Source organism: Numenius arquata, chromosome 4 (assembly GCF_964106895.1).
Source record: "Numenius arquata chromosome 4, bNumArq3.hap1.1, whole genome shotgun sequence".
Classification (NCBI taxonomy): domain Eukaryota; kingdom Metazoa; phylum Chordata; class Aves; order Charadriiformes; family Scolopacidae; genus Numenius; species Numenius arquata.
Genome location: NC_133579.1, coordinates 5,634,244 through 5,653,763, shown reverse-complemented (window position 1 = coordinate 5,653,763; position 19,520 = coordinate 5,634,244). Strand labels below are relative to the sequence as shown.

Genomic DNA, 19,520 nt, shown 5'->3' with positions numbered 1-19,520 from the left:
CTTTAATTGTGTTTTTCACTACTGCTCATCATCACAACCATTCGAAGACCGGTGTTAGAGGAGTACGGTATGGTATTTCCACTAGGTGGCTAACTTCTATTAGTTGGCGTAATAATTTCCCATCATGAATACCCATAATTAATGGGTGCAATCAGAAAACTGCTGAGGTTACCCAGAAATACTTATTTGCACAAACTCCTCATGACAGGTTTATATAAACCACGGAAAGAAACCCTGAAACTCCTTCAAGCGAAAGTCTGTGACAGAGCAGCACAAAGCTGCCATGGTAACGCCTGGCTGCCAGGTCTAACTGTGTTTCATAAAATAATTCCAAATGTTTTTTTTTTTTAAAATCCACCACTTAATTACCACCTTCCCCACCGGGCGTGCAGGAATATTTGAGAGTAATTCCTCGCAATTAGAGAGCTCCACAGGTCTGTTGTGAATGAAATTTCACCCAGCGGTCTGTGCACAGGACTGCAGGTCACAACCATGAATTCACTCAAATTGCCACGGGAGACAGGAGGGAAAGGAGCGTAAGAAAGGGAGCTTCCATCTCAAACAGGATCAAGAAAACATTTTTAAATTACAATCACATCTACAAATTAAACACTCTTGTTTTAGAACTCTGAGGCCACGAATGCCTTTCTGCTGTCACCCCCATAAATACTGAAGTATTAATTGTATTACCTTTATTATTTGTAGCTGAACCCCTTCGTCTGTTTGAGGGCCTTGAAAGCAGCCACATATTGTCTCAATAATTCTATCAATTAATTTTTTGCCTGGAGCTGTACTGTCTGGAGCATTCCCTGTCAAGTGCCCGTATGCTATAAGTTTCTGGAAAGGAGAAAAAAAACCACATTAAAAAGCTTAAAAAAAAGTCAGCTTTTTGTTAAAATAATTAAATTCACTTGACAGCTCTAACTTGCACAGAATAATTAAACCAGTACATTTTACCCCAAGTCCCATAAAACATCAAGGGTTTTTTTTTTTTTAAATGTCCTCCAGATTTATTCAATTTTCACTCAGCAACTGCAATACAAAGTGTGTCCACAAGCTTAACATTAAAGCTTTTGTTCATCAGTTAACGTTTTAAAACAAAAAGGATTCTAAAAACTAACTCACATCGCACAAGTCTTCATACTTAGTGCACGAATGCTTTCAATACCAGCTAAACCAGCTGCAAATGCTTTCTATTTAAGCTACTGGCTAGCTTTCTGGTTTTAAGTGTGCTGTTATCCCTCTCTCTCTCTAGGTCTTCAATACCTTGAAATGGAATTTATTACAAAATTAATAAAATCCTCTTCCGAACACTTCAGGCCTGAGAGTCCTTGTAAATCTTAAAAAATTACAAGGAGTAGAGAGGCATCACAGTGCGACAGCACACCAGGCGTGCAGGGGCCTGTCAATGTAAATATATTTTAATTGAGTTCACTGTTGGGCTACCCAGGAGAAGCGAATGGCTACATTTCATGCTGTAGAGTTTTTGAAAACATTACGGCACCCTATGAGTTTTGGGAGACTACACATCTCAAATTGAAAATATCTTACTGCAGTTATAAATAGCATAAAATGCATTTCATAATGCTATACCTGCTGTGTTAGTTCAACACATAGATATACACATAAAATAGGTAGTTGTACCCTAACATAATGAACCTGATCCAAACATATAACTGTGGCAATATATATAGATACAGAAATACATATATATGCACTATGTAATAAACAAGACATACATTCACCTGGTTGTGCGTGCAATAAAGTAAAATAATAGAAAACCAATGACGTTATTCTTACATACAACTGTACTTTCTCTCTGAACCAAGAGAATTTTATAGCTGACAGTTCAAGCTGATCTTCGTACAGACCTGTAAACAATCTAGAGAAGTGCTGACAATCCGGGGACACTTGGACTGACACGCCAGCTCAAAGGGTAGGAAGTATTTGTCGGCTTCGATGAAGCTTGTCTTTGATTTCACCGGTGGCAGAGTGCTTGAACCAGGCTTGGCTTCTCCATGAGGGGGACTAAACAGAACGATCGGAATTAGAGCGCTGGAAGCGATCCCACAAACAGTTCTCACCACCACAATATTTATGAATGGAACAAAATAGCAAGAAAATTAACATTAGGAATGATAAACACAAAACGAGCACAATAGTAATATGGTCATATAAATATTCTTAACAGCTTTTATACTTCATCTGTCTCCTTTATGGATCAGGCAAATTGACCCATTTGCACACTAAGCAGATACTCAGTGGTCCCTGACAGTTTGATGGCATAAAGACTTGCTTCCTCTGAAACTAGGAAAAGACAAAAACACAACTTGCCAAAAATTGTAATGACCCTGAAAGTTAAGAACTTCTCAACTACTGTATTATTATACGAATTTGGTTCAGTTCTTTAGAGAAAATACATCGATTTTTGAGATTAAATCCTATCTGAACTTCAATCCTGGACATACTTGGAGAAAAAAAAAAAAACCCAAATAAAAAAATACTAACAAAAAAAAACCCAACCCAAACTTTGCTCTATCTGTGCTTCAGATGACACCACAGAATTTAAGAGTTCAGTGGTTACCAATGTATCTCATTTGGGCAATGTATCTAAAATGACTAACTGTACAAAATTTGAGAAAATTATTAGCTGGTGAAGTCTTATTGCTTACAGCACCTTTAGAAGGGTCATGCTCATTAATACTTAGCTAAAAAGGACAATTAAGAATGGGTAATTTTTGAGTAATTTGTGTGCATCAATGCAGTTTGCCTTTGACTCAAAGCAAGACGTTGGGTTTTTTCATTTCACAGAATAGCTCATCACCTTTATATAAAGCATTCCTGACCTTTTTTGTGCACACGGACGTATCTCTACGTAAAAGCTAAACTACACTGAATTAAGACTTGATAAGTGGTATTTTTTTTAAAAAAAAGACCATAACTTCATATTCTGTAGTGAAAGATTACAAATTTCTTTGTACCACATTCAAAGAGCCTTCCTTGTTCAGGCTGCTTTCAAAGGGCACCTAAATTCTAAGTCGTAGTAGTGAATAATTAGTGTTAAGACTCTACTTTCCACTAAATAACTTTTCTTTTGAAGGTTTTAGGATTTATCCCTACATATTTTTTTTTTTTTTCCCTAAAGAAGAGCACAGGTTTGTTTTTCTGTTGGATGCGTAACTTTATTGCCCAATATTGTTTTGTTGGAAACAGAGTTCTTTTGGACAAAACCCAAATCAGGTAAGTTGCAGAGGAAGGACATGATTCTTCTATGTTTTTAAACCTCTCTGAAATTCCTATAAAAGCTTTTCTCTGAGGAATGGAAGGGCGGCATCTCTTGCTCATCTCTTATGACAAGACTGTTCTTCATCTAGTGATTATGTCTATTGAAACCATTAAAATTAGGTTAAAAAGGCACTCTGGAAATAAACCCAGAATTTTTCAGAAACAAGGAGCAGGCCATGGTAAGATTCCAAAACGGAAGAACCCAGGCCACAGTCAGCAACTGCAAAAGCCTGAAGCTTCTTTTAATTGAAAGCTATTGAAAAATGCCCAAAACAATAAATATGGAAGAGGATGTTCCATTTGTCTCTGGAAAGATAACTCAATAAGCTCATCACCTTGCTGATGGTGAGGAGGAGAGGACAGCAGGGAGAGGGGAGAAGAGAAACCCAAAAGGTCTTTTCCTCTTAATGTCAGCAAAGAAATTAATTCAGCTGATTTTTTTCCAGCAGACTGTGAAATCAGAAACTTTGCCTAATGGAAATTATCTACCAAGGGATCTACCAAGCACAAGAATTATGAAATATGCTGATATTTATGCATCAGCCACAGAAACAGACTAAGGTATGTATCAAACAATGAATTCTTAAAATGATTTTGGCAGCATTTGCTGTGTAACGGTTACGTAAATCAGCCTGTCCTTTTCTGTTCCATTCCCCTCTGCCCCACTACCAAACACCAGTTCTGTTTAAAAAACAAACAGCAAAACAAAAGATGCAGTTTCCCGTGTAAAATTTCTGGGAGGTGGGAACGATCTATTTTTCAATGCATTCCAGGTTAACCGTGACATCAGTGTCCTTGAACAGGGACTCGAAAAAATTAAAGAATTATCATTAGAAGTCCCTTGTCAGGATATTTAAGTCTCGGTTCCAGAAAGAAGCAGCTGAAAATAATTTGATAAACTAAAAGGTTTCTCTATTCTAAGGCCTAGAAAAACAGTATTTTCTACTGCACCTAAAAAATTTGACTCTACAGTAAGAATGGGGTAAATCCATTCACAGTTCCCGAGTCCAGCAACACCTTCATAGCAGCAAAAGGCTGCTGTCAAAATAAAGACAGCAGTGAAGAAAATAAACCAAAATCTATTTAAAAAAATGTACATAGGCAGGTTAAGACATACACATCATACCCCCAAAAATCACAACTTCAGTTATTAACAGGACAGAATTTAAGCACCTGGAGTTTAGAAATGGCTGAACCATGCTTGTATAAATCATTATAATTCAGCATTCTCATTAGTTTTAGCATGGTATTTAACTACAGGATTGGATATTACCTTTCTTTATTGAGTGCCCAGAACAAATATCCCTCGCTGAATATTTAACAGGAAGCATTTTTTTCCTCATGATGCTTGACAATGTGGAGTTTTGCTTTATCTACACTGCTTTAGGTAAAACCTGTTATAAAACCACATTATTACTTTCTGTCTGAGACTGTCTCGTGGTGCTTGGTGCAACATCTTCTAACACCACACAAATATGAAATTTATTTTTACAACCTTATTATGAGCTGATGATATATTGCCTTTATTTTGCTGGTGGAAACTGAAGCACAGTGACTCAGTTGGGTGCATCCACTAATTTTTACGTGCCCGATTTTGCTAAGCTGCGAGACAAAATTTTTCAGCGTTATTGGATATTAAATTATCCTTTATCTTCTGAAACAAGGTGTCCACTGGCTTCCTTTCCAGCTAGAACTGCTTACATTTTCCAAACCAAAACCTGTAGATTGCAGCTCAAATACCCAGGAGACGAAGCAGAAATCATTAGCAGCCAATTTTGACCACTGGGGTTTAAACGATTTGCCTAAACCAGAAATTCAGTTAGAGGGCAGAACGCAGGGCCCCGGGCAGCCCTCATCTGGTTAAGCCATAAGAACACTTTCATCATCAGCTTCACCCACCCATCTCATTCTTTCAACCAGTGGTATAAACAGTCTGTCCCACACAGCCCTGACTCATGGTTAGCAACGTACACTCAATGAGGAAGAAGATCCTGTGGAACATGTAATTAACTACTAATAAAGGATTCCACAGTTTACCGATACTTAAAAATTTACTTGTTGATAGCAAGAGAGTGCTGAATGCCAATTTTGGCTTCTACCTTCACTTGTAGTGGAAGTGCCTCCAGAAATCTCCACCTTTTCCCTAACAAGGTCCTTCCAGACACTGTCTTTCCAAATGACACTAGTTTTTTCCACCCATTCCCACTTTCTCACCCCAATCTCCTTGATCTTGATCCCCATTCCCACCCTCCCCTCACCAAACAATATCGACCACCTTCCTCTGAGCTTTCTTCTTCCTCTGCTCCCAGACCCCATGCCCTGCACCAGAACAGCCAGTCACAGAACCAGCACCTTCCAACACGTTCACAGATACCACCAACCTTACAAAATACATCAAACATGCTTTTCAGAGCGAGCCCAGACTCCCAATGCAGAAAAAGCACATTTCCAGAAGTTAAAAGCGCTTTCACCCAATACGATGAACTATCACATACCTTTGCTTTTCTGTTTCAGCCTTTATTTCCTCTGTAAAAAGAAACAAAGGCATAGTTATGGAAATAGTATGATAACCACAAATATAAAATTAAATAACTGAAAATGATCGGAAAACAAAACTATTTAGGCAAACATCTGGAACCAGGATAAGCCTAAAACGGAAAATACATGTTTATAAGCAGTTTCAGATGAACTTCTCTTCACCTGCATTGGTTGCAAACTGTATCAAAATTACTTTACAAATCTATATTCAAAACTTAATACTTAAACTTGTATCCAGTCGTGCCAGCTTAACACCACATAGAATGTTTCTGCCAAGACACTGGCAAGGTCTTTTCACAGCTCATGTATATAGAAATAACGAGGAAAACGCAAATATTATTAAAATTATTTATCAATAAAGGATATACTGCTTGTTAAACGTGGATTATACAGAAAAAACAATAAGGAAACCACCATGCTGATTCTTACATGAAACCTTGACGACTAATTATCTTTTGTTTTAAACATTGTTAGACTCCACAGTAATGACTGGACAGGAAGAAAAAAAAAGTCTGTAGCACCTCTATTTCATACTATTGTAAAATATATTAAAACAGAAGGACTAATAGTTCAATGCTGTTGACAAGATATTCTACGTAATTTCTTTACAATACATTTTAAAATAATTTTCAATTACTGACACTAATTTTAGGAAACCTCTTCAATTCCAAGTGTACTTTTTCCTCTATTTTCTAGTTATTTAGCACAATTCCATGAAGATTAATATTTCCAATGTTGTAGGAACACATTCTTGAAATAAAACGTACAGGATCAAATATGAATATATATATATGTTTTAAGAAATCATCTCAGGAAATCAATTGTAGCATCAAGTCCTGCTCAAACATGCGAAACCACAATCAACTAAAACCAACACTTTACTTTGATTTTTGTGTATAAGCCTTAAACTAGTGGCACGGATTCTGACAAAAAAAAAACAAAAAGAATTTAATATTTCTAACTAAGCTCCCGTGCAGCAAAATCACACATCTGCGTCCTGTCCCTCATTTCCCATTTCACACAATCACACTGATTCACTCATTTAACACAGAATCCCAAGTCTGATATTTTATCGCAGATCACTAGCGTCAAATATGTCTACTAATAGACTTGCTCAGCATGAAGAAGAGTGTACACAAGGAGTCCACGTTAACCTAAAGTCTAAGTCTTGATTCTGATACGGCTGATGCTCCTGTTTAGCCCCAGCAAAACCCAGAGGTGAGCAGGTCCACGGTATATCTGAGACACAGCTAGTCTGGAAGCGGTTCAACTACAGGTTACCCAGGACTAGTCAAAACATGAAAATAATTCCATATTCCAGATATTCAATATTCCCCAGTAAGTAACAATAACAACAAAAAAAGTAAGTCTAATAATCAGCAATGTTTCAGGAAAGTATGCCTTCCCACCAGGGTGTGATGCTTGATGCATTTACTCGCTCGGCTTGAAAACAAATGCCTGGCTGAGAGGAAGGAGAAGAAACTCTTCTTCCCTTCCAGCACCTTCATACTTTTCATTATTTACCCTCCTACCTGAGCGTTCCCACCCAGGAACTCTCCTCCCTCAGATGCTCTGAAGTCTGTCCAACCACCAACATCACCAGCCAAGAGATGCACCTGCAGAACGGCTTCCGAGTTCCAAGATCCCAACTAAAGCGACAAAACTGAGCAGATTCATGACCCGATACCCAACTATTTTGAGCACAGAATGAAACACAGCAGACCACAGAAACTAACGGAATCCTAGTGCTCCGCTCAGTTAGCAATCCCATTAATAAGGGCCGTGAAATATTAAATTTTGCCTGTAAAACGACACAAGGTGTTAGAGCAGTGTCATTGAAAGGTGGGGGACAGACATCCAACACAGAAGTAGAAATCGTGTCTTACTGAATTCCAATTACTTTGAGTGACTAAAACTCCTTTAAATACTTCTTTTTAAATAAAGTTCTTGTTTAAAATGATTAACACACATTTAGAAACCACTTAGTTAGAAAATGTGAATTTAAGTAATGCTAACGAATGTTTCTACTGTTTTATATTTAAATTATAACTCAAGATTATAACCCATTTCATGATATTTAATATGAAGAAGGATGTTATTTCAATTCAATATACAAGAATTGGTCAACCTGTTAAAATACACATTTCAACTTAATATTTAATCAGATTTTAATAACCTGAAAAAATCACAACAGTTTATTTATTGGGGAGGGATTCTTTATCAGGGAGTGGAGCCATAGGATGAGGGGTAACGGCTTTAAATTGAAAGAGGGGAGATTTAGATTAGATTTTAGGAAGAAATTCTTTCCTGTGAGGGTGGTGAGACACTGGAACAGGTTGCCCAGAGAAGCTGTGGCTGCCCCATCCCTGGAGGGGTTCAAGGCCAGGCTGGATGGGGCTTTGAGCAACCTGGTCTGGTGGGAGGTGTCCCTGCCCATGGCAGGGGGTTGGAACTCAATGATCTTGAAGGTCCCTTCCAACCCAAACCATTCTATGAGTCCATTCTATGATTTAACGGTTTTGCTTAAGATCATGTAGGTACAGGAGTCAACTATTCTAGTGACAACACAAGATTTGTGCATTTACAAGTTATTCTACACTTTGGCTAGGGGAAAAAAAAAAAAACACAACAAACAAATCTAGAAAAAGAATTATTTCAGACTATTGCTATAAATTAAACAACACGAATGCGAAGGCTCCGCTTCACATCCAATTCTGGTTGCCGTTCTCAGCCTGCACCAGGCCACGGGAACACTGACGCCCTGAGGGTAACTATACCCCCCCCTAAGGAAGGTGCACCTTAGAGTGGAACTTGTTCCTTGTTTCGAATAGAAACAGTTGTGAGCATTGAGGAAGTTTGAAAATCGCTTAAGGAAGTACAAGTAAAGCAGTTCTCAGCTCCCCACCCTCTCCCTCTCTCACAACAGTATTTTTCCAGTAAAAGAAAGCACGTGTCCCAAACACCAATATTCCTCCGGCGCTCCTTAAAGCAGATGGGACAGCTTGTGAGTGTTCGGACACCCCAGTTAACTTCACAGGTTCCAAACCAGTGGTTAAACTGTGTGCTTAAACAAATTTCTGGAGTTGAAAGCATTGCATGAACAAAGTCCCTGGCAAACAGACAAACATGAAATAACATTCAGGAAAAGAAAGATCAGACACAGCGGTTCCGCTTCGCTCAGGGAGTGGAGCCATAGGATGAGGGAGAAGGGTTTTAAACTGAAAGAGGGGAGATTTAGATTAGATCTCAGGAAGAAATTCTTTCCTGTGAGGGTGGTGAGACACTGGAACAGGTTGCCCAGAGAAGCTGTGGCTGCCCCATCCCTGGAGGGGTTCAAGGCCAGGCTGGATGGGGCTTGGAGCAACCTGGTCTGGTGGGAGGTGTCCCTGCCCATGGCAGGGGGTTGGAACTGGATGATCTTTAAGGTCCCTTCCAACCCAAACCATTCCATGATTTTATTCCTGAACTAAAATACCGTATCAAACCTAGCTAGCTGTCATCTTGATACTACATCAGATTATCTCTGAATTTATTCTCTCCTTTGTAAACTGTACCAGTACTTGCAAAGATTACCAAAATAATAAAATCCAGAGCTGCTTAGAGGCCTCACTGCACTGCTGATCTTCTAACAAATTACCACTATTCTTCCTTAAAATACTACAAGAGATTGTCTTCAGAATAGGTCACAACAATTCACATCAGAAAATGGCAATTTTAGTAAGTGCAGGGAGTATAGTACAATTACAAGGAAAGAGCTTGTGTAAGTGTCAATCTAATCAAATGTTACTACCATTTCGAGCAGCGCTGCATCGCTCTATTACTGTGAAACTACCAATTTTATAACCTTTGTTAAACAAAAAGGAAGTTTCTTACAGTGGCCAATATGGATTATTTTAGAAGACTAAAATACTTTAGATGGCAGGTAAGCACATGGTGTGATAACATTACTATGAGCGAGGAAGACTTAAGTTTTACTTTTATCTTTGAGAACAGAAAAAACCCCGATTTCCTTCACCATCCGATTGCTCCCTCTGTTCCCCACACCAAAACACAACTTCATCACAGCACAATTTCATGGGCATGTAACAACCACATCCACTAAGAAGCACACTAAATTCAAGAAGCATTACCAGCAGAAAACGAGATTACAGAATCACAGAATGATCTGGGGTTGGAAGGGACCTCTGGAGATCATCCAGTCCAACCCCCTGCCAGAGCACGGTCACCCAGGGCAGGTCCCACAGGAACGTGTCCCGGCGGGTTTGGAATGTCTCCAGAGACGGAGACTCCACCACCTCTCTGGGCAGCCTCTTCCAGGGCTCTGCCACCCTCACAGCAAAGAAGTTCCTCCTCATGTTGAGATGGAACTTCCTGTATTCAAGTTTGTGCCCGTTACCTCTTGTCCTGTCCCTGGGCACCACTGGAAAAAGACTGGCCCCATCCTCCTGACACCCACCCTTTAAGTATTTACAGGCGTTGATCAGATCCCCCTCAGCCTTCCCTTCTCCAGACTAAAAAATACCCCAAGTCCCTCAGCCTTTTCTTGGAGGAGAGATGTTCCAGGCCTCTCATCATCTTTGTGGTCCTCTGCTGTCCCCTCTCCAGCAGTTCCCTGTCCTTCTTGAACTGGGGAGCCCAGAACTGGACACAGTGCTCCAGATGGGGCCTCACCAGGGCAGAGTAGAGGGGGAGGATGACCTCCCTTGAACTGCTGGCCACACTCTTCCTGATGTGTCCCAGGATGCCATTGGCTTTCTATAACACCTTGACCTTACAACAAAGGTACCAAAAAATTCTTATGCTACATAAATAACCCGTTAGAGACAGATGAACCAAAACACAGGCCGATACATTCTTTTTGATGGGAAGAAGTAATCTGTGCAAAACTAAAGATCAGCTAGAAAAGGAAGATGAAACCAGACTTGAAAACATAGGGCGCTTCCTTAGTTTGCTCTCCCCCTCTCCAAAACACACCCCCAAAACCACAAAGGAGAGGTTCCAAGAGCTGGAAAAGCTTAACATCTCAGCATCACCATTAAAGGAAGAGTAAGGGAAGATACAAGACACCGGAAAAGGGCAAGGAGACTGTAGAGAAGCTTCCAGAGTCTCTCTCTGCAGGATCTGAGATGTAAACACAGAATAACTGTGGAAAATGGCTCAGATAATTCTATGGCGCTGAAAGGACGATGTGTCCTAAAGTAGAATTAATTGGAGTATATTTAGTAATCGTAAATGAAGTAAGCACAGCAGAAGTGAGAAGTTGCATCAAGAGAAGTGTGGCCAGCAGATCACGGGAGGTGATTCTACCCCTAGTACCCCTCTACTCTGCGCTCATGAGACCCCACCTGGAATACTGTGTCCAGCTTTGGAGTCCTCAACACAGGAAGGACAGGGACCTGTTGGAACGGGTCCAGCGGAGGGCCACGAAGATGATCAGAGGGATGGAGCACCTCCCCTATGAAGACAGGCTGAGAGAGCTGGGGCTGTTCAGCCTGGAGAAGAGAAGGCTCCAGGGAGACCTCAGCAGCCTTCCAATATCTGAAGGGAGCCTACAGAAGAGCCGGAGAGAGACTCTTTGTCAGGAAGTGTAGTGACAGGACAAGGGGTAATGGTTTTAAATTGGAAGAGGGGAGATTTAGATTAGATATTAGGAGGAAATTCTTTGCTGTGAGGGTGGTGAGACACTGGAACAGGTTGCCCAGAGAAGCTGTGGCTGCCCCATCCCTGGAGGGGTTCAAGGCCAGGCTGGATGGGGCTTTGAGCAACCTGGTCTGGTGGGAGGTGTCCCTGCCCATGGCAGGGGGGTTGGAACTGAATGATCTTTAAGGTCCCTTCCCACTCTAACCATTCTATGAGTCTAAGTAGCAAAAGAAATCCACTCTGAACTCTCACTCTGACACACAGATCTGTAAGAAGATCTCTTTCTAGAGCTCTATCACAGAATTAATGGAAATAGAGGTGGCTTTTGCACACAGAAGATAGAGCTGATCAAAGAGAGACATTATTTTGCAATTTCACAATGGTTTGCATCAACAGTTTCTCAAAGCAGGTAAAATGAGTCACGTATGTTAGTTTCAACTTAATATTCCATTTCATCTACACTTGTACACACCATCATCATTCCAAAGAAATCTCTGAAAAGGTCTAAGACCTTTGTAACACAGGTATACTGGTTTCGGCTGGGAGAGAGTTAACCTTCTTCATAGAGGCTTGGATGGCGCTGTGTGTTAGATGATTGGTGACAAGAACAGTGCTGGTAACACTGAAATATTTTAGTTATCGCTGAACAGTGCTCACACGGTGTCTTTCCTGCTCCTCACACCACTGGTGGGCACAAGGAGCTGGGAAGGGACACAGCCAAGACGGTGACCCCAAGTGACCAAAGGCATATTCCATACCATATGACGTCGTACTCAGCAATAAAAACCTGGGAGGGAAGAGGGGTGTCTACCTGCCATTGCCTGGGGACTGGCTGGGCATCGGTTGCCTGGCGATGAGCTATCGCCTTTTTTTTTTGCATCACTTGTGTTTCTTGGGTTTGTTTTTTCTTTCTTCTTGCCCCCCCCCCCTTTTTTTTTTTTCTTATTAGGCTGTATCTCAACCCAAAGTTTTTGCACTTTTACCCTTCCAGTTCTTTCCCCGATACCAGCCACTGAGCGGGGCTTAGCCACCGGCTGGAGATGAACAACCACCACAGGCACCCCTAATTCCATTCTCACCTCTCCAACTTCAATTCACTATGTCAGCAGGTCATTTGAATGCTTTTCCTTACCCTCTCCAAACTGCTCATAGTTTCCATGATGAAAAAATCCAAATGAGTTTCTAGTTTTCTTTTTCTCCCTTTAACACCTTGTAACCAGCTAATCTCATTTGCAACTGTAAAATTAACAAATCTCTCTGTAATGACAGAAGGCAACGCCTAATCAGCAAGGTCAACATGGGTCAAGCAGGTGCTGTGGGCAACGCTGTCTTAAGTGGTCAAACTCCAACTAAGAACTGATCCACTGTTTGCCCCGCTAATCTGATTCAAAGGATGATTTAAACCTTAATTACACTGATGGGTGTCTCTTAATTCTCATCTGAAATTTGTTTATGACTGGATTATGCCCTTGGTTCCTGTGCCAACATCAGATGTAGGGACATCTGAAATGGACCCTCTCCTCTAGGTAATTACCTTTAGGTAGTACTTCCTTCTGCTTACCTAAATACGCCGTAATATCATGTAAAGTATAATTATTCTAGGGATATACTTCGGCAGAAGTCAAGGATAACGTTCTCATCAAGTAAGGGATAACTAGACGGTTACCTGCAGGAATGGTGCACAGAGCTAAATTCTACGGTATCAGCTCAACATCAAGTTGTACATTAGATTACAGGGAAAAGCATTCTTACGGAACTTGCTCCTGGGAAAAGGACAAACTACCATAATATGGAAAAAATACTCTATAATTTCATTACAAAGTATGATGCTAGGAAAAACCCACATGCTTAAAAGCATTTAATATATATCTCACATTATATTTTTCCATTCTTGCACCAGAATTATATTCAAAAACAAGAGCATATTATTCCCATAATACAAAGTAAATCGATTGGAACAGAAAATACCCTGCAATTTCACTGTAAAAAAAAAATAATAAATAACCTCATAAAAATTACACCCAAAATGTGTATGTCTGCTCCTCTGCTCACTGGGGGAGAGGCAGAAGCAGCTACTCTTCCACTTAGTACTGAAAAAAAATTACTGGATTTTCCAACTCTTCTTAATGCCAAAAATGTACGCAGATGATTAAAAATCATAACCATATTACAACCAAAAAAAAAAAGGCTATTTAATATATAATGAATTCAAGATAGTAAGCAATTTGTGGCATTTTAAAGAATCGTAGTAGCCATCCTGGGTAATCTGAAGGTAGGACCAGCCAAAGCAGCACAGGCTGCAATACAATACTCTCCAAGGAAAGAAGTCAATCTTTGGAGCTCACATCACTTACACCTTAGAAGACTACTGCGAGAAGGAAGCTATTTGAATTCAATTCTTTCAAGCCAAAGCAGCTGGATGAGATCCAAGGAACACGCAGCGAAGAAGAATTTGAATTATATTGATATCTATATTAAAAATAAAAGTGAAATCCTATTAGAACATTAAAGGCTTTACTTGAATTAACTTGGCTTGCTTCCTTCCCTCAAAGCATTCAAGTGACTGTCTCCAATATCATACAAAACATGGTGGCAACCGAGAGATTAAAAAACCCCAAATTTTTCATCATTAACAATACCGAAACTGCCCTTCTCCATGTCAAGGTATACGGAAACCCTCTAAGACCTACCAGTCTAAAGGTGCTTGCCAATTTAAAACTGTAAGATAAAAGTCAGCTGGGCTGTAAGTAATGAAAAACTAGAAATTCAATATCTATTTCAAGTGAATTTTAATTAACTATATTCCCAACTATGTATGAGATTATTACACGTATAGCTATAGTTTAATTAAAAAAAAATTACCAAGTTTGAACTCACAATAGGAAAGCCATATAAACGTGATGGGAATAAAAAATGTCCCCAAAAAAATCTCTCCCTCAAAGGGATAAAATTCCAGGCAGATCATGCTGAAGTTGTTTTCCCCCAAAAGGGGTTATTAGAATATCTCTCTAAATAAATATTCAAATCTTGCTTCTTTTCTTGGTATCTGCTATTTGTTAGCTGAAGCAGTGTTAAAAATAAGAAGTCTCTTGCCTATTCAGCTAAAGGGAAGTATTAACACTCAGAAGTCAAAACAGACTTCAGAAAAAAACCTAAAGTAACCTCCAAATATTAGAACTGGAGAAATGGCCATTTTTGACTCAAGGTCTGCCATATTCAGACAGTAATGATCCAGAGATAATTCAGAGCCAGCAACGTACGCTGGCAGCCCAGAAACCCAACCGCATCCTGGGCTGCATCAAAAGCAGTGTGGCCAGTAAGGCAAGGGGGGAATTCTGCCCCTCTGGTGAGACCCCACCTGGAGCACTGTGTCCAACTCTGGAGTCCTCAGCACAGGAAGGACATGTTGGAACCCTGTTGGAACGGGTCCAGCAGAGGGCCATGAAGATGATCAGGGGGATCGAGCACCTCTGCTGTGAGGACAGGCTGAGAGAGTTGGGGGTGTTCAGCCTGGAGAAGAGAAGGCTCCAGGGAGACCTTAGAGCCCCTTCCAGTCCCTAAAGGGGCTCCAGGAGAGATGGGGAGGGACTCTTTATCAGGGAGGGAAGCCATAGGATGAGGGGTAATGGGTTTGAACTGAAAGAGAGGAGACTTAGATTAGATACCAGAAAGAAATTCTTCCCTGTGAGACCCTGGAACAGGTTGCCCAGAGAAGCTGTGGCTGCCCCATCCCTGGAGGTGTTCAAGCTCAGGCTGGATGGGGCTTTGAGCAACCTGGTCTAGTGGGAGGTGTCCCTGCCCATGCAGGGGGGTTGGAACTGGATGATCTTTAAGGTCCCTTCCAACTCAACTATTCTATGATTCCATGATCTCTGTGGGCAACTTCTGCCGTGCCAGTACGTATAAGAAAAAACAGCTTTCCGTTTCAGTATGTTTTGTTTTCTTGTGCTGAAGAGGTGTGGAGAACAGTAATTAGCAAACTTAGATTAGGGTATTTTGCTCTCCCATTTCTTTTTTAACTGTCATTAACTGTCAGTAACTTTTAATACATCTATCATCAATGTTAATCCATATCAGTGTATGTAAATAGCAAACGGACAAAAAATGAAAGCTTTATAAAAAGTCACACTGGGATCTCAAATTACCATAGAATAATTAAACAGTTTCGTACAATTCTGTTATTCCCCCAGATCATCACATCAGATTAACTTGTCTCAAACTGGTAATAGTTTATGCAAATCCATTACAGGAAGATTGTACCGAAATGATCAGTATTTCAGGTAGCCTGCAGAAGAAACCACTCTCTATGAAAGCTGAAACTGTTCCTTAAATGGAATTCCCGGGATGTGTATCATAGCACCGTGTCTTCCTGTAAATCCCATAAACAGCTTTCTCCATTGTACATTCTAGGATGCACAGACATCTCCCTTCCCTCAAATCCTGCCCAGGGCAGGGGGGTTGGAACTCAGTGATCTTTAAGCTCCCTTCCAACTCCCATTCTATGATTCTATGAGTGCAAGATGGACCAAAAATCCTATTTGTGGGAATCCAAGGAAAGGCTGATGGCAGCACTGGGCCTTGCACTGGGTGCAATTTTCGTTCTTTGTTTTAATCCAGCAAGCTAAACTAAAGAGAAAAAGGACTGGAAGAAATACAAACACACAAGCACTTACAGCCTCAAAGCGTGAGTAGCACCTGTGTACATCTTCCCTACTGTGTGCTTCTTTCCCCTCAAAATTCCTGAGCCCAGACGTTAGCACACGCCCTCAGCTATAGATTATTTATGCATCTCTTCTTATGACTTCTCTTATTTGCTGGGGTCAATCAACCTTTCATTCTACTTAAGTTTCCTCCTTCTCCAAGATTACAGCTCACATGGCTACGGCACATGGATGGAAAAGGGCAAAGCTTGGTGCAAATTTAAGACGCTGCTGTGGTCTTCATGCAGCATTTACATAATGGCAAATAATTCCTGTACAGACAAACAAAACAACTCTAAAGAGTATATTTGATCACTTCCACTTGCTTTCCATTCCAATGCATGACGCTGCTGCATATTCACGTTGACAGGTATTGAAGGAATAACTAAGAAGCACAGACTAATCACACTATTGAAGAAAAAGTGTTCCAAACAGCTGTTATATTTTGAGTCTGATGACTCTTAATGAAACTCTGCTCAGGTCCTCCTTTTGTGCTCTACAAAACCCTGAAACCCTCTAATCAACTGAAATACTAAGTCATATCTCATTAGCTCAGAAAAACACAGACTGGCAACCTTTGAAGCTTGTAGAGAATATTTAAGTGTGTTTGTACTATTGAGGTATTTCCCTACCTGCAATTCAAAAGTCAGTAACTATATGTCTGATGGTCCTTACTGGGCTTTTTATGCCTAAAGCAATCTTCTCACTTATTCTTAATTTTCTTTTTAGACAGTCATTCCTACCGAGCTACAGCTTCTCCCCACTCCTGCTCATGATACAATATCCTTTAGGAATGTGCAACTCTGGGTTCAGAAACGTGAACGCACAACCTGTCCCCACCTCAGCCAACCTTACTACCTGCTCCTGCAGCTCATTAGGTATGACATTTTCAAACAGAATCACTGGCAAAGCCATGCAAAAGAAGAAACTACTCTAGTGGCCTCATTCTGCTTAAAATTAATTCAGAATTATTCAATCCAATGGGGGTTTATAACTAGATTTTCTGTAATAATCTTTCTACTCGCTAAACCAAGTCGAGACTACTGTCAAGTTGCTTCACTGACTTGGGAAGGAGGGGTGACACACGTATAGGTCACACATTGCCAAGGGTAACTGAATTGTAGTCATTATTAGTAGCATTTATATTCTAACTGGTAGCTGAAAAGCTCATTCTCTGCAGCAGTAAATCCCTCTGCTTCCCCTCAGTATTATACAGGTCTCCATCCTTTAGTAAACGTACAGCAAAGTCCCAGCAGTATCCAAAATCGTGTCTTCATCCCTAAAAGAAATTTCTTATACTTAGATCAAAATCAAAAAACGGAAATAGAATTTTTGTTTACATCTTTAAACACAGTTACAAGAAGAGGACAGACACGTACGTTTCTTTTAATCAAGCAGAGCATACCTTTCTAACACCTCCTTCCAGCCTTTTTTGATACCTCCCTCCCACTATCCCCGTATGTTGGTTTCATGCTCAGAACCGGTGGAACAAGTTGCTGAAAAGATGCATTAGCTGACAAGCAGCTTGGTTGCTCACCGAATACAGTCACCTAACCAGGCTATAGAAAGGATCTTGCTTAGAGGAACACTTTTCCAACACGTTTTAATCCAATCCAACTGAGGGTGATGACTGAAAAAGGTGGTTTCTCCTATTCCACGTGTCTCTTCACGCTCACTTTCACACTCGTCGCACAATCGCTACAAAGGCACAAAGTTTTAATAGCCAGATAATTTAGTTTTCATTGGGTCAGTGAGCCATTTCAACTCACTGCTGAGCTGCGTGATCACGAGCTGCCACATCTCATGTGCATCACATGTTTCAGGAAGGAAGAGCTGGAAGAGAACTGCCCGTTGCAGTGGATGCAGGGAATAAACACGCTACAAAACCGTTATGAAGTTTACCCACCGTGTTTCATCAGCATCGGTATTTTTTCTAAAGAAGTAATTTTGCAAGGACAATGATGTTTCTTTACTAGGTAAGGGGGTGAAGCCTGCAGCTCTACATTCCTCTTCATATTCACACTGTGTATAGTGTTTTCTGACCCTTCTTCCTCAAGTCCTATGTTAAAGATGTTGTGAGTTGTGTAAATCCTGATTCCAGATGCATATTCCCCAACATATAAACCCAGCAACCGCTACCCAAACAAAGAGACGATTAGCACAAGATTTTAAAGACAGCATAAACTAACTTGACTCATATATTTTTACTGCTTTTTTGGTATTTTGCTGCTTGAAGGAAGTAAGCAACGTATATACCCTATGCAGACCCAGGAGTTAACTATTACTCGGAACAAAGACAGATTCCTCAGCAAGAAAAACTTGTTCAATGTGTTAAATGGCAGAAATCTTTTTGATATTTAACATCCCTTTCCTCCCGTCTGCATCATCTATATTATTCCAGTACAACTGTCCACGCACGCCTGCTATAAAACTGCAGAGGGCCCTGACCAGTCGAGAAGTGACACTGGATTAAGAAAGTAAAAGTTGAAGCTTTTAAGCTACAGTTTAAAACATTTTTTTTAAAAAATACAGATCAGTTCCTTCATCTGTTTTTACCACGTGGCTAAGGGTAGGATGGGGAAGAAAACAAAATCTTTAGCCAGGATTACTGCTCCTGCTGGGGAAACATGGGGTGTTAATTGTAACAGACTGGAATCACAGAATTAAATTCAACGTGAAAACCTGTCAAGGGAGGTGATTTATTTCTTTACTAAAGAATACGGAAGGACAAAACACTGCAGAGAAACAACCAAATTAAGATAGACCCCCTAGAAGAGTCTGATTAAAGGATATACTACAACTATTCAGATCAGAATAACTGTAATTCACTGAAAAAAAGTGATTTTACAATAGTATACATTGCACAGATCAGTATACAAAAAAGTTGTTACCAACTGTCTCATGAAAATACCAACATGCTGGACTAAGAAAAGCATCACAAGTCTTTGAAGACAAAAAAACCACCCCAGCTTTTCTGCCTCAATAATTGATTTTTCAAATATTCTTGCCAAGAATCCTAACAGCCATCTAAGTAACCCATAACAAAGTAAAAGAAACTGATTACCAATTACAAATTCCATAAAATAGGGATTATAATCAGCATAATTCTTTATAGAAGCGAGACTTTATATCTACATCCCCTCTGTCATTGCAACCCGACATTACAAAGCACTCTATGTATGGGAAATTTCTCGAAGTACCTGTAACTCCACTAGAGTTAGGAACCTACCAATTGCGTTAAGCTTCAAATTTAAGTGGAGGGTAAGCCTTAAGGGATGATAGAACTTAATGGTTTGAAATAGTATTTAACTCATCTGGTTTCCCTAGAATAGTTCGTGCAAGATAACTGGCCTCTCC

The 19,520-nt window shown here is 40.3% G+C and overlaps 1 protein-coding gene across 6 annotated transcripts in view; it reads right to left on the bottom strand.

Moving 5' to 3' along the window:
• The window catches only part of ARFGEF1 (ARF guanine nucleotide exchange factor 1), a 104,538-nt gene that overhangs the window by 62,291 nt on the left and 22,727 nt on the right, over window positions 1-19,520 (bottom strand). For all 6 annotated transcript variants that reach the window (XM_074146186.1, XM_074146188.1, XM_074146187.1 and 3 more), the window contains exons 2-4: window positions 5,781-5,811; window positions 1,872-2,028; window positions 691-837 (exon numbers count right to left, since the gene is read on the bottom strand). In XM_074146186.1, coding sequence (XP_074002287.1) covers window positions 691-837; window positions 1,872-2,028; window positions 5,781-5,811 — 335 coding nt within the window. The remainder of the gene's footprint in view (window positions 1-690; window positions 838-1,871; window positions 2,029-5,780; window positions 5,812-19,520) is intronic.